This window comes from Mustela nivalis, assembly GCF_964662115.1.
Source record: "Mustela nivalis genome assembly, chromosome: 16".
Taxonomy (NCBI): Eukaryota; Metazoa; Chordata; class Mammalia; order Carnivora; family Mustelidae; genus Mustela; species Mustela nivalis.
Genome location: NC_139035.1, coordinates 41,661,676 through 41,677,051, shown reverse-complemented (window position 1 = coordinate 41,677,051; position 15,376 = coordinate 41,661,676). Strand labels below are relative to the sequence as shown.

General features: G+C 39.8%; 1 protein-coding gene across 2 annotated transcripts in view; it reads right to left on the bottom strand.

Annotated features, from left to right (window-relative positions):
• Positions 1 to 15,376, bottom strand: part of IPO9 (importin 9) — a 57,428-nt gene that overhangs the window by 29,967 nt on the left and 12,085 nt on the right. For both annotated transcript variants that reach the window (XM_082702010.1, XM_082702011.1), the window contains exons 2-5: positions 5,328 to 5,389; positions 5,003 to 5,089; positions 4,003 to 4,204; positions 370 to 458 (exon numbers count right to left, since the gene is read on the bottom strand). In XM_082702010.1, coding sequence (XP_082558136.1) covers positions 370 to 458; positions 4,003 to 4,204; positions 5,003 to 5,089; positions 5,328 to 5,389 — 440 coding nt within the window. The remainder of the gene's footprint in view (positions 1 to 369; positions 459 to 4,002; positions 4,205 to 5,002; positions 5,090 to 5,327; positions 5,390 to 15,376) is intronic.

Below are 15,376 nucleotides of genomic sequence, written 5' to 3'. Positions count from 1 at the left end.
TTTTTAAGATTTTATTTATTTATTTGACAGAGAGAGATCACAAGTAGGCAGAGAGGCAGGTAGAGAGAGAGAGAGGAGGAAGCAGGCTCCCTGCTGAGCAGAAAGCCTGATGCGGGACTCGATCCCAGGACCCTGAGATCACGACCTGAGCCGAAGGCAGCGGCTTAACCCACTGAGCCACCCAGGCGCCCTGGCCCTCACAATTTAAGTGAAAGATCTAAAGTTAATCCAGATTCAGACCTCTGTCAGTTCTGGTCTTCAGGTTCGGGGAGAGGCAGCAAACACAACAGTTTCCCACATGTGATGTGGAGGCTGACCAGAACCTGAGCAGCTCTTATTCGCTGTGATCTTGGAGCTGAGATTTCATACCTCGGCCATCGTGAAGATCTTATACATCTCTGGAAGAATGACTGGAGCAACAAGTGGCATCTGTGTGTCTGTTACTTCTCGAGTGAATTCTACAAAGGAAAAAAAAGTACTGTAAAAAAAACAAAACAAACAGTGCTTTATGAAGATATAAGTGGGAAAATTTTTGAACTGCTTCTAAGTGGCAGTTCCTAAGCAGAGAGCATACAGGTAAAGACATTGGCCTGGTGGTCTTATCCTGGAGAAGGAAAAGGTGCAAATAACTATTATTTGTTAGAAGGGGGAAGAGAAGAGCCCAAAGATAAAGAAAAATACATAAGAGTGAGGAAAAACACTTTACATATTGAAAGAAAGAAACAAACACACTGCAAGAAAATCTGTAAGAGCTGTGTCAAAGTCCTTGCAAGGTCACCTTAGGGAAATCCTGTATTAATCCAATTCATGCCAGATCGTCAACATCCAGGTGCACCTTGAGGTGTGTTACCTTTGGTTCCATTTGCAATACTCTCCCTTGGTGAGTTGTTCTGATGCACATAATGAAATATATGCAGGCTTACTAGGCTCTTAGTCCACTCTGTTTATGTTACTCTTCTCAGCGTGAATGACATTTATTGACCTAGAAATCAGAGGCTACTGCTCACTGGAGCAGAAGGGATTACCATATGAATGTGGCAAAAAAGAACCTATTCATGAAAGAGACTTGAAGAAAGTGAAGGAAACAGGGGTCGTGTCTTTTCTTTTCACTTTCCACACAAGCACTAAGACAGCATGAAGGACCCTGGGGTTCATGTTACTAATCTGTTGAAGACAAGCCCTTGAGTTCGTGTCTGTTCACTTTATCTACTGCTTTTCCTGGCAATTCCACATGATCACTACAGAAATGGAGCTCATCACCTGGGACATTTTTCAGGAGGATCTACAAGAAATCCATGTCAGCACTTTCAAGATTAATGTACCCCCAAAATTTTGGGCAGCATCAATCACCAGAAGTCAAAGGAAGATCATATATTCAAGACTGAGTCTTCTTTACTAGATTAGGTTCCTCCTGAAGAATAAATTCTGAACTCTGAATAAAATGAGTGTTTAATATTTCATTCAGAAAGCCAAAGAAATTAGTCCAAACAAATGTGATGAAGAGCATATTAATGAAAATAAGTTTTATAAAAAATAGTTTAGCTTAATTCTACTAATGAAGAATTCTACTAATGAAGTGCTTAACCACATTTTTTTGCTCTCCTATATTCATTCCTAGTATTCCCGATTTATTAACACTTTATAAGCTCAAGTCCAAAATAAGTTTTCTGAGGTCACTCAGCAAGTCAGAAAAGGCGTGGGGCACTGGAAATATCTCAATCTCCAAACTTCTTAAAACTAAAAAAAGCTATACCTGTGGTCAAATATTTCAGTCCTCAGCTGCTATGTTTGCATCTCCTTCACACCATTGGTGTTAGTTAGTTCTCACTTACAAACAGGTAAGCTTAACGGAAGGCTTACTAAAGGCTTAAAAAAGGATATAGTATCTTAAAAAAAAAAACCCCAAAGACAATCAGTCCCATTCTCCTACTGGGCTCCCATCCATACACCACGTCCTGCCATCTTCAAGCACGCCTGAGTTGCTGTTGTGAGAGCACCATCTATCCTCATCTGAAAGCATGGGAAGCAGCTATCTGGGAATGGAGGCTGGCAGCTATCCACCCTGTGTCTGCTGACTCTAATATAAAACAGTACCCACTTCCCCCAGAGTTCTCTCCCTGTGGCTGACAGAAACAGTGATTTCCTTAGTCAAGCACAATGATGGTTCTACAGTGTTCCAAGTATGATGAATGTAAACTGCCTTTCTCCTTCAAGTTTTTAAAAAAGCCAAACTTTGTGTTGGAAGACTTGTGGGGAACATGCTTCTTTTCCTTGGTAGAAAACGTATCTGTTAACTGATCTTCTGGTACCATCAAGTTGTAAATAAAGAATCTTGGATGGCTGATTCCACAGAGAGGGGTATATGAAATTACCTGAATAATGAGTCATGCAAGGGATGTAATAAGCAGGAAAGTGAAAATCTGAACAAGGAACATTTGCTCTTTTGTAAGTCTGCTCTATATCCCAAGCACCCATCAAAGATAATAGGAATAGGGGCGCCTGGGTGGCTCAGTGGGTTAAAGCCTCTGCCTTCGGCTCAGGTCATGATCCCAGGGTCCTGGGATCGAGCCCTGCATCGGGCTCTCTGCTCAGCAGGGGAGCCTGCTTCCTCCTCTCCCTCTGCCTACTTGTGATCTCTGTCAAATAAATAAATAAAATCTTAAAAAAAAAAAAAAAAAAGATAATAGGAATAAAGCAGGTAGTTCAAAAAGGCAGCCAGGACAAGGGAAGAGGAGGTTGAAAACAAAAGGAGATGGGGAATTTGCTTTTGGACAGAGAACTGATGTTATCTACCATCAATAGAACGTAGATAAGTAAAACTGGGACCAGATGCCAAGTTCAATAAACAGGGTTTAAAAAAAAAAAAAAAAAGAAAAGAAAAGAAAAGAAAGAAATGGCATTTGTGGGGCGCCTTCAGCTCAGGTCATGATCTCAGGGTCCTGGGATCGAGCCCCACATTGGACTCTCTGCTCAGCGGGGAGCCTGCTACCTCCTCTCTATCTCTGCCTGCCTCTCTGCCTACTTGTAATCTCTCTCTGTCAAATAAATAAAATCTTAAAAAAAAAAAAAAAAAAAGAAATGGCATTCGTAACTAGGTAAGAATACATTTCAGGTAAGCTAGCAGGGCACAGAGAAAGAGATAAGACACAGGCAGACATTTCACAAATCTGTATGAACTGAGGGGAAATACAATTTCTAAAAGATCAACAGAAGGTGGCTAATATCCAGGTAAAGATTCCTTGAAGGCAAAACAGTAGTGACTTCACCTAGAGGACTGGGAAATTCAGGTTCTGGGTTCTCTGTTCTGTGAGGGATTAATAGATTAATCAAGCTTAGATGAGACATCCACCAAATCTCCTTAAACTAAAAGTATTTTTCTGTAAATATTTTTGCCACCTTCTTAGAACAGAAAGAAAAGATACCAAATGCTACGTTTTCTAAGCTGACCAAATTAAGGTAAGAATTACACAGCTACACTGTTTTTCTCTTCTTTATTCCTATAAAAATTTTATTTCACTGTTCTGAAATTTGCCTTGGTTGAACTAAGAAGAAAATTAATATAATAATGATAATTATCATAACGGCTAAAATTTAAAGAGTGTTTACCTCATGTTAGTTATTATGCTACACAATTTATATAGATTTAGCTTATTTAAACCTACCAATAGACCCCTTCAGGTAAACACTATCATTATCTTCATTTTATATACAAGGAAACTCAAGCTAAAAAGATTAAGTAACTTGGCTTAATGTAAAATCTGAATATGAACTGAAATCTGAGTCCTTAACTACTACGCAATTACTCTATCCTTAAGTGGCTGAGGTTTCATAGTAGTAGAAATACTATACCAACTTAATTCCCTGGAAAGAGTCAATGGAGCGAGTCAATGGAGAGGATAGATGTGGAGATAAAAACTAGGGAGGAGGAGCCACTCCATCACATAGCCTCTCTTAAGTGTTCTTGGGATTCAAGTACCAATGCCAGGGAAAAACTTCTGATACCTGTCAGCACTCGCATGGCTCCATGGACTGCATTTAAATCTCCGCTCACCAACATCTCCATGAGCAGGTTGAAGAGCTGGGGCCAGGCTTCAGGCCAGTCCCAGTGGGCAATGGCAGACACTGCATAGGCCACACTGGAGCGCACCTTACTTATTGATTCTCTCAACCCATTGGGCAACAGCTCCCGGATAACAATTTTTGCCTGCAGAGGAGAAACGCCACCGGCCATTAGACCAGGTTGTAAATGACTGGAAGAGTCCTATCCAAATTATGCGCTGGAAAAGCAATGCGTGTTAAGATACTGTGTAACTCAAAAAAACAAAAAACAAAAAACCTCAAAAAACTCCAATACACAAACTTGACAAATCATTCATTCAGAGAGTTCATCTGTGATCCCTAAACTTATCTGTCCATTACAGCAGCCACTTGTGGTCCTTTAAATTTAATTATTAGAATGAGATAGAATAAAAAATTCAGTTTTCAGTTTCATCAGCCATATTTTAAGTGCTCAACACCCATATGTAGCCTGTAGCCACTACACCAGAAAGCACAGATAGGGAGTATTTCCACAGCTGTAGAAAGTTCCAATGGACAGTGCTGCCCTATATAAACCTTCTATTTCAAAATTTCTCAGGGGCCCAGGATGGTTGCATGGTGTTGTACTAAGTAGAAACATTATTTCATTTAATCCTCAAACAACTCTTTGGAGTTGAAATTTTAATTCTAATTTTAGATATTTAGGGAATTGAAGCTTAGAAGTTAAAATACTTTTCTAATATTTTCATAGCTAGTAAAAGGCAGTAAAAGGAATCTGATCACAGGTCAGCCTGACACTGGAGCTCTCTTACTTCCAGCATGTTGCCCATGATGTCAGCTATCAATCGATCTTTCACGCCTCGTGTTTTGATTGCCCCATGCCCTCTAACAATGGTGACAGCTCAATCTTTTAAGATGGCCCCTCAAATCTCTGTAAGAAGACTAATCAAATAATTCTCCTTACCCTTTCTGTAGTTTCAGGAGGCCTAAATTTCTCTGACTGGGCACACCAGTGAGTCTCCACATATTGTTTCAAAATGACTGATGCCAGCTGCGAAGAGAATAAGCCAAGCAGTACAGCAAGGAAAGACTGTTTTCATACATCACAATCATATACATACACATGGCCTAATGTGTGAATGTATTAGTACTAAATGTATTTGTACTAAATCGGGTACAAAATCCTAGGTTTTTGTAAACTGGTGTTCTTTCTTTTTCCAATAAGAAAGTTTCATTACCACGTAAAAAGAGGAATTACTTATAAATTGGGCCAATCAGTCTGGACTTACCTGACGGATTGCCAGTGCTCCTTGGGGATCTACAGTCAGCTCTGCCAGGTGAACACCAAATTCTGAAAGAGAAAATTTTATTGTGAGTAAAAGCACCCAGGAAAGCCACAGGAATATATTGAGCTTTAACCCTGATGCCAACAAGAAAAATTTCAGAAAGGAGATTGATTTATTGCTTTTAAAAGTGCTGAAAACTGCTACGATTGGTTGTTTTAAGAGAAACAGGTTGGCCCGCAGGACATGGCTGCTCACAGCGAATAGTTCAGCGCTCTCATCTTCTCCCGTCCCTGCACAGCATCTTCCAGGCATCTTCTCTTCCAAGATGGCAACACCTTTCTCTTAGACCAATGACTGAACTAGCTAACTGAAAACCACTACTATCTAACCCCAAAGAAATTAAAAGGTGAGATTTCAGGAGTTGCTCTGATATTCACTACCAGATAAGAGATGATTAAGTCTAAGAAAATCTGGCTTTAACAGGTTTAGTCCTAAAAATAAAACTGTTAGAAGCAAACAGCTTCCAATAAGCAATGTGAACAGTAAACTTGAAATGCATATTGAGAGACTTACAAACAACTCTTACTCCCACATTAAAATTTAGATCCTTCGGAGCAATCCATGTAAAAATCTCAATGATGTTACTTTGCAGCAGCAGAAACTTCTCCCAAAATTCATATGGAATCTCAAGGAACTGCAAGTAGCCAAGATAATCTTTTTTTTCTTTTTAAGATTTTATTTACGTATTTGACAGAGAGAGCGAGCAAGCACAAGCATAATTCACAACAGCCAAAAGATGGAAGCAACCCAAGTGTCCACCTACAGATAAGCAGATAAAATGTGGTATTACACATACAACTGAGTATCATTCAACCTTCAGAAGAAAGGACATTTTGCAATATGCTCCAACTGCTAAAACAGGTGAACCTTGAGGACATAAAGCTAAACAAAATATATTAGTCACAAAAAGACAAATACTGTATGATTCTATTGATAGGAGGTACTTAGAATAGTCCAAGTCATAAATACAGAAAGTGTAACAGAGGTTAAAAGGGGTGGGGGAGGGGAAAACCGGAGTTATTATTTAATGGTTTTAGAGTTTCACTTTTACAAGATGAACAGAATTATGGGAATGGATGGTGGTGACAGCTGTACAACAATGTGAATGTATTAAATGTCACTGAACTGTGTGCACTTAAAGATGATTAAAATGGTAAATTTTATGTTAAGTGTATTTTACTACAAAATTTAAAAAAAATTAGATCTAATTTACACTTGCAAAGGCATCTATTGTCAAACGAGGAAGAAGAATGTAAGACCAGAAGTGCATCATAATTGTCACACTTCACATTCTAGGGCTGTGCTATCCAACACAGTAGCTATCATCTCCAAGTGGCTACATGCTACCTGAAATGTGGCTAAAGAGGGCTGACATGTGCTATAAACGTAAAATACACACCAACCTGCAAACTTAGTATGAAAACAAAATAATGCAACACTGATTACATATTGAAATACTTTACACACATTAGGTTAAATGAATACAGTTTTTAAAATTATTTTTACCTACTTTTTACCTTTTCAATACAGCTCTTAGAAAATTTTAAATCTCACATGTGACTCACATTATATTTCTATTGGACAGCACTGTCCGAGAGAATGAATGGTAGGTTTTCAGATTGTTTGGGAGTGGTGGGTGAACAGGTTACAACAGGTGCATCATTCCCTTTTGGAAGGAGCTATAGATCAGTGAGGTTAAGGGCATGGGTTCTGGAATTAGGCAACTTTAGACTCAAATCCTGAAATGATCATGTCCGAATTTAGGCAAGTTATATTTTCTTTTCTTTTCTTTTTTTTTTTTAATATTTTATTTATTTATTTGACAGAGAGAAATCACAAGTAGACTGAGAGGCAGGCAGAGAGAGAGAGAGGGAAGCAGGCCCCCTGCTGAGCAGAGAGCTCGATGCGGGACTCAATCCCAGGACCCTGAGATCATGACCTGAGCCGAAGGCAGCGGCTTAACCCACTGAGCCACCCAGGTGCCCGATATATTTTCTAAGCCCCCATTTCCTCATCTACAAGATAAGGACAACAGTATCACGTTACCAAGCAATCCTGTGAGAACAATACATGCCACACAGTAAAAACTTTAAAAATCAGTTATTGTGGCAATCCCTATCAAAACTCCAATGGCAGGGCACCCGGGTGGCTCAGTGGGTTAAGCCTCTGCCTTCGGCTCAGGTCATGATCTCAGGGTCCTGGGACGGAGCCCCATATGGGACTCTCTGCTCGGCGGGGAGCCTGCTTCCTCCTTTCTCTCTGCCTACCTGCCTCTCTGCTTATTTGTGATCTCTGTCTGTCAAATAAATAAACAAAATCTTGAAAAACAAACAAAACTCCAATGGCATTCACAGAAATAGAACAAACAATCCTTAAATTTGTAACCATGAGAAACCCCAAATAGCCAAGTAATACTGAGCAAGAACAATGCAGGAGGCATCCCTGATTTCAAATTAACTCACAAAGCTATAGTAATCAAAACTATATGTAACTGGCATAAAGGTAATAGATTAGTGGAACAGAAGAGAGCCCCGAAATACACCTATGGTCAATTAATTTAAGAAAAAGGAGTCAAGAATATACAATGGGGAAAAGGACACTTTCTTCAATAAATAGTGTTCAGAAAACTGGACAGCCACTTGTGAAAGAACGAGACTTGAATATAAGACCTGAAACCAGAGACACCTGGGTAGCTCAGTCAATTAAGCTGATGCCTTCAGCTCAGGATTGAGTCCTGCATCAGGCTCCTTGTTGGCAGGGAGCCTGCTTCTCTCTCTAGCCTCCGCCTGCTTGTGTGTATGCGCGCGTGCTCTCTCTCTCTCTGACAAATAAATAAATAAAATCTTAACAAACAAACAAAAAACCAAAAACCCGAAACCATAAAACTTCTAGAAGAAAACATAGGTGGTAAGTCCCCTGACATCAGTCTTAGCAATGGTTTTCTGGATTTGACACCAAAAGCAAAGGCAACAAAAGCAAAAACAAATATGTGACTATAGGCATACCTTGTTTTATTGCCCTTTGCTTTACTATACTTTGTAGCTTTTTTACCAAGTGAAGGTCTGGGGCCACCCTATGTTGAGCAAGTTTACCAGTGCCATTTTTTCAATAGCATTTGTTCACTTTGTGTCTCTGTGTCACCTTTTGGTAATTCTCACAATATTTTAAACTTTTTCATAATTATTACATTTGTTATAGTGATCTATGATCAGTGATCTTTGATGTTACTGTTGTAACTGTTTTGCAGCAACACGAACTGTGTCCATATAAGACAGTGAACTTAATATGCTTTGTTATGACTGCTCTACTATCTGGCTGTTTCCCCTTCTTTCTCCCTTTCTTTGGGCATTCCTAGTCCTGAGACACAATGATACTGAAATTAGGCTAACTAATAACCATACAATAACATCTAAGTGTTCAAGTGAAAGGAAGAGGTACATATCTCACACTTCAGAGAGGTTGGTGAGGAAGCTACGTCCAAAACCAGAGAGGCTAAAAGCTAGGCCTCCTGAGCCAGTTAGCCAAGTTGTGAATACAAAGATTAAGATCTAGAATGAAATTAAAAGTGCTACTCTAGGGAACACACAAATGGTAAGAAAGCAAAACAGTCTTACTACAGATAGGGAGAAAGTTTTAGTGGTCTGGACAGATCAAACCAGCCAAAACATTCCCTAAAGCCAAAGCCTGCTCCAAAGCAAGGCCCTGACTTCAATTTTATGATGGCTGAGAGAAATGAAGAAGCTGCAGAAGAAAGGCTTGAAGCAGCAGAGGCTGGGTCATGAGGTTTAAGGAAAAGAAGCCACCTCCATGATATAAAGTGCGGGCCGAAGCAGCAGTGCTGATGGAGAAGCTGCAGCAAGTGATCCAGAAGGTCTAGCTAAGATCATTCACGGAGGTGGCTACCTCAAGCATCCATAGATCTAACGCCTCAGACTTTCAATGAAAAAGTTACACAAGGGAAAAATCACTGGGTGGTTGATTTCTATGCTCCTTGGTGTGGACCTTGCCAGAATTTTGCTCCAGAGTTTGAGCTCTTAGCTAGGATGGTTAAAGGAAAAGTGAAAGCTGGAAAAGTAGACTGTCAGGCTTATGCTCAAACATGCCAGAAAGCTGGCATCAGGGCCTATCCAACTGTTAAATTTTTTCCCTACGAAAGAACAAAGAGAAATATTTGGGGATAGCAAATAGATGCCAGAGATGCAAAAGAGATTGCTACCTTCATATATGAAAAATTGAAAAATCTCCAAAATCATGGAAAGAGAGATAAGGATGAACTTTAATGATGTTAAAGATGAAGAAAAAAGAGAAGGAATTCTAACAAATGACATCAGAAGACATCTTTTTAGGATGTTACTACCTGGTGGGAATAAATGAACATTATCTTGGGAAAAACAACAACAACAACAAATTCCAAGACAAACAACTCAACAACAAACTGTCAATGTAGATGCAACAGCCTCATACTGGAAGATGGCATCTAGAACTCTCACATCTGGAGAGAAGTCAAAGCTCCACAGGACAGGCTGGCTTGCTTGTTAGGGGCTCATGTAGCTGGTGAGTTTAAACTGAAACCAGTGCTCATTTACTATTCTGAAAATCCTATACCCCTTAAGAATCACACTAAATCTACTTTGCTCATGCTCAATAAATGGAACGACAAAACCTGGATGACTGCACATGTTTATAACTTGGTTTACTGAATATTTTAAGCACACAGTTCAGACCTATTGCTCAGAAAAAAAAGATTTTTTTCAAAATGCGACTGCTCACTGACAATGCACCTGGTCACCCAAGAGCTCTGGTGGAGATGCCCAATGAAATTAATGTTCCATGCCTGCTAACACAACATCCAGTCTGCAGCACAAGAAGCGGAGATTAATTTTGACTTTTAAATCTTATTTCTTTAAGATTTTGTACATTCCACATTTTGCAGGGGCACCTGGGTGGCTCAGTCAATTAAGTGTCTGTATTTGGCTCCGGCAATGCCCCACATTGGTCTCCTTGCTCAGCAGAGAGTCTGCTTCTCCTTCTGCCCCTCCCTCTACTCATGCTCTCTCCCTCTCTCGTTAATAAATTTAAAAAATCTATTAAAAAAAAAAGAAATACATTTTGTAAAGCTGTAGCTGCCATACACAGTGATTCCTGTGATGAATCTGGGCAAACCGTGAAGTTTCTGGAAAGGATTCATCATTCTAGATGCCATTAAGAACATGCATGATTCATGGGAAGAGATCAAAATATCAACATTAACGGGGTTTAGAAGAAGCTGATTCCAACTCTCATGGATGACTTTGAAGGGCTCAAGACTTCATGGGAGGAAGTAACTGCAGATATGGTGAAAACAGTGAGAACTAGAATTTGAAGTCGAGCTTAAAGATGTGACTGAATTGCTACAATTTCATGATAAACTTTATTGGACGAGGGGTTACTTCTTATGGATGAACAAAGAATGTGGATTTTTTTTTTTAAGATTTTATTTATTTATTTGAAAGAGACAGTGAGGGAATACAAGCAGGGCGAGTGGGTAAGGGAGAAGCGGGCTTCCCGCTGAGCAGGGAGCCCAATGCAGGGCTTGGATCCCAGGACCTTGAGATCAAGACCTGAGCTGAAGGTAGGCACTTAATGGCTGAGCCACCCAGGCGCCCCGAAAGTGGATTCCTGAAATGGAATCTACTGGTAAAGATGCTGTGAAGATCTCTGAAATGACAACGAAGGATTCAGAATAATATACAGAGTTAATAAAGCGTGGGCAGGGTTTGAGAGGATTGGCCAATTTTGAAAGAAGTTCTACTGTGGGTAAAATGCTATCAGACAGCATTGCATGGTACAGTGCAATTATCTGGGAAAGGAAGAATCAACTGATGTGACACACTTTACTGTAGTCTTATTTTAAGAAATTGCCATAGCTGCCCCAACCCTCAGCAACCACTGCCCTGATGAGTCAGTAGTCATCAACATCAAGGCAAGACCCTCCACCAGCAAAAAGATTATGACTTGCTAAAAGCTCAGATTGATGATCAGCACTTTTTAGCAATAAAGTATTTTTAATTAAGATATGTACACTGTTTTTCAGACATAATACTACTGTACACTTTAACAGAATACAGTACAAACATAACTTTTATATGCACTGGGAATCCAAAAAATTCATTTGACTTGCTCCACTGCAATATCCGCTTCATTGCTATTGTCTGGAACCGTACCCACATGTTTCCAGAGTATACCTGTACATCTAAAAAGCTGATGCACAGCAAAGGGAATCAACAAAATGAAAAGGCAACCTACCGAATAGGGAGAAAATATTTGTAAATCCTGTGTCTGATAGGGGTTAATATCCAGTATATAAAGAACACGGACAGCCCAACAACAAAAGAACAATCCAATTAAAAACTGAGTGGGGGGCGCCTGGGTGGCTCAGTGGGTTAAGCCGCTGCCTTCGGCTCAGGTCATGATCTCAGGGTCCTGGGATCGAGTCCCGCATCAGGCTCTCTGCTCAGCAGGGAGCCTGCTTCCCTATCTCTCTCTCTCTCTGGCTGCCTCTCCGTCTACTTGTGATTTCTCTCTGTCAAATTAATAAATAAAAGCTTTAAAAAAAAAAAACAAAAACAAAAACAAAAAACTGAGTGGGGCATCTGAACAGATATTCTTCCAAAGAAGACATACAGATGACCCACAGGTACATGAAAAGATGCTCAACATCACTGATTACCAGGGAAATGCAAATAAAAACCACAATTAAGTATCATCTTATATCTGCTAGGATACTATTATATTGTCAAAAAGTCTAGAAATAACAAGTGTTGGCGAGGATGTGGAGAGAAAGGAACCCTTGGCGCACTGGAGGTGGGAATGTAAACTGGTACAGCGACTATGGAAGACAGTATGGAGGATGTCCCCAAAATTAGAAATAGAACTACATGATCCAGCATTTTCACTTCTGGGTGAAACAAAAACACTAACTTGAAAAGATATATGCACCCCAAGTCCACTGTAGCATTATTTACAACAGCCAAAATAATGGAAACCAACCAAATGCTCACTGACTAAAGAATGGATAAAGAAAATGGTGTGGGGCACCTGGGTGGCTCAGTGGGTTAAGCCTCTGTCTTCGGCTCAGGCCATGATCTCAGGGTCCTGGGATCGAGGCCTGCATCTGGCTCTCTGCTCGGCGGGGAGCCTGCTTCCTCTCTCTGTCTCTGCCTGCCTCTCTGCCTACTTGTGATCTCTGTCAGGTGAATAAAATCTTAAAAAAAAAAAATCTTAAAAAAAAAGAGAAAGAAAATGGTGTGTGTGTGTGTGTGTGTGTGTGTGTGCCTGTGGTTGCTAGAGATGATGGGGGGGAGGGTGTGGGTGGAGAGTAGAGGGCCAAAATGGATGGAATCAAAAGGAACAAATTTCCAGTTATACAATAAGTCAGTCACAGGGAAGTAATATACAACATATCAGTTATAGTTAATAATACTGTATTGTATCTTAAAAGTTCTTTCTATAAGAAAAATAAAAATTCTATAACTGGGACAGCTAGGTGGCTCAGCTGCTTGAGCAAATAAATAAAATCTTTTAAAAATTCTTTGACTAAAATAAAATCATATATTGTGCTATATTTTTATTGCCATGACTACACTGTAAAACATCAGTTATTGTGCTATATTTTTATTGCTCATAATGAGTACATTGTTTGGTTTTCCTATCTCTGTAACTAAAGTTATTTTCTTTTTTAATTAAAAAATTTTTTTAAAGTTTTATTTATTTATTTGTCAGAGCGAGAGAGAGTGTGCGCAAGAGTTAGGAACTTAATGAATGAACCAAGCTACCCAGGTGCCCCATTATCTACGCATTTTTAAAAAAATGTTTTATTGTGAAGTAATTCCTAGACTTAAAAGGTGACAAACAGTACATAGTATCTGGAGTTCATGGATATTCTTTACCCACATTCCTCTGATATTAACAACTTACACAATGTAGCTCAATGATCAAAACCAAGAAACACGGGGCGCCTGGGTGGCTCAGTGGGTTAAAGCCTCTGCCTTCGGCTCAGGTCATGATCTGAGGGTCCTGGGATTGAGCCCCACATCGGGCTCTCTGCTCAGCAGGGAACCTGCTTCCTCCTCTCTCTCTCTGCCTCTCCACCTACTTGTGATCTCTGTCTGTTAAATAAATAAAATCTTTAGAAAAAAAAAAACACAAAAACAACAACAACCAAGAAACACAGCTATAATACTGTAAACTACAGACTTGATTAGAATTTCACCAGTTTTTTGCCCTTACTGTCCCTTTTCTGTTTCAGGATTCAATCCAAGATCCCATAATGTACTTGGTTGTCATGTATCTTCGGTTTCCTCCAATGCATGACATTCTCTCATTCTCTCCTTGTCTTTTATGACCACAACACTTCTGATGAGTAATGAGCAGTTACTTTGTAGTATGTGTTTCAATGTGCATTGGACCCTACTTTCCTCACGACCAATTGAGGTTATTCATTTTCGGCAAAAATATCTGAGAAGTAACCCTGTGTCAGCAGTATATCCTATCAGGGAATACATAGTATTGAAAAATTACTGGAAATGTTAACCATGATCACTTAGTAATAATATAGGGCCGACTCGGTTTCTTCACTGTACACATACTGTTTTTCCCTTTATGACTGATAAGAATCTTGGGAAAGATACTTTGAAATTATGCTAATATCGTGTTTCTTTTTAAACTTTGAAACTGATTTTACTACCCACCTGTAGATCCTGTCTGCAATGATTATCGATGGCATTTTTATATTTTATTCTCTTCACTCTTATATATTGCAATTCTTCTCTAATGAAGAATTGTCTCTTCTTTCTTTATCCAATTATTTCTTTATACCAGTGTAGGCTCATGTTATTTTATTCTACAGTTTTTTTCCTTAAGATTTTTACTTATTTGAGAGACAGTGAGAGAGCGAGCGAGCATGAGGGGGCGAGGATCAGAGGGAGAAGGAGACTCCCTGCTGAGTGGGGAGTTTGGTGCAGGACTCAATCCGGGGACTCCAGAATCATGACCTGAGGAGAAGGAGGTTGTTTAACCAACTGAGTGACCCAGGGGCCCTATTCTATAGTTTTAATCCAGTACTATTATTATTTATTTTGTTTCCCGAATTGTTCTACTTTGGGAATTGGCACTCCTTTCATTTGGTTCCTATATACGTCTATACACTTCCATCCTTTTAACAGCATTGCCTTTTTCTCTGATATCACAAGATATTCCAGGCTTATCTTGTATTTTCCCTGCCTAAGCCCTGGAATCAACTTTTTCTCCAAGGATCCGTGGGGCTTATTTTATTGGAAAATGCTATTTCAAAACCAGATCTGGATGCTAGGTATGCTCATTGCTACTGAGGTATTCACTGCTCCTAAGCCCTCTCAAAGAATGGCACGAGGAAATACAGGTATGTGTGTCAATGTATGTCCACCCGTCCATCCATCCATCCATATACTGACACCTGAGATGCCAATCCAATGCCTCAAAGTTCAATGAATTTTCTTCTTTTCCTGGTATAACTTTCTCTCTACCATTGATAAATCTGGGTTTCTCTCTTTTTTTAAGTTTTATTTTTATTTTTTAAATTTTTTTAATTTGCTATCTTTCCCGTTACCTCCCCTAGAAGACCGACCCTTTGAGTGCATGATTCAGAAAGATGGTTGGATCCAGCGAGTTCACAACAGCGGCAGACTCACGAAGATACAGGTATCATTTTTGCATAAATATGCATCTGTGAGATGCTAGACCCCAATAGATAACCATACTAAACATGCTCCATGGACTCCAGATAAGTAAGTTAGTTCACACTGTCTAGGCCCAGGGATTTCTGGGGGCTGCCATCCGTATCTTGGGCCTCTCAGGGAACCAGGCTCCTCTGCCAGTCTGCCCAGAGGAGAAAAATCCAGCCCTCTCCTCAGAGAGAAGAGGGAGCACCAGTAGCTCTTCCTGGCAGTGCCCTGAAGCAGCAACAGTGCAAAGGG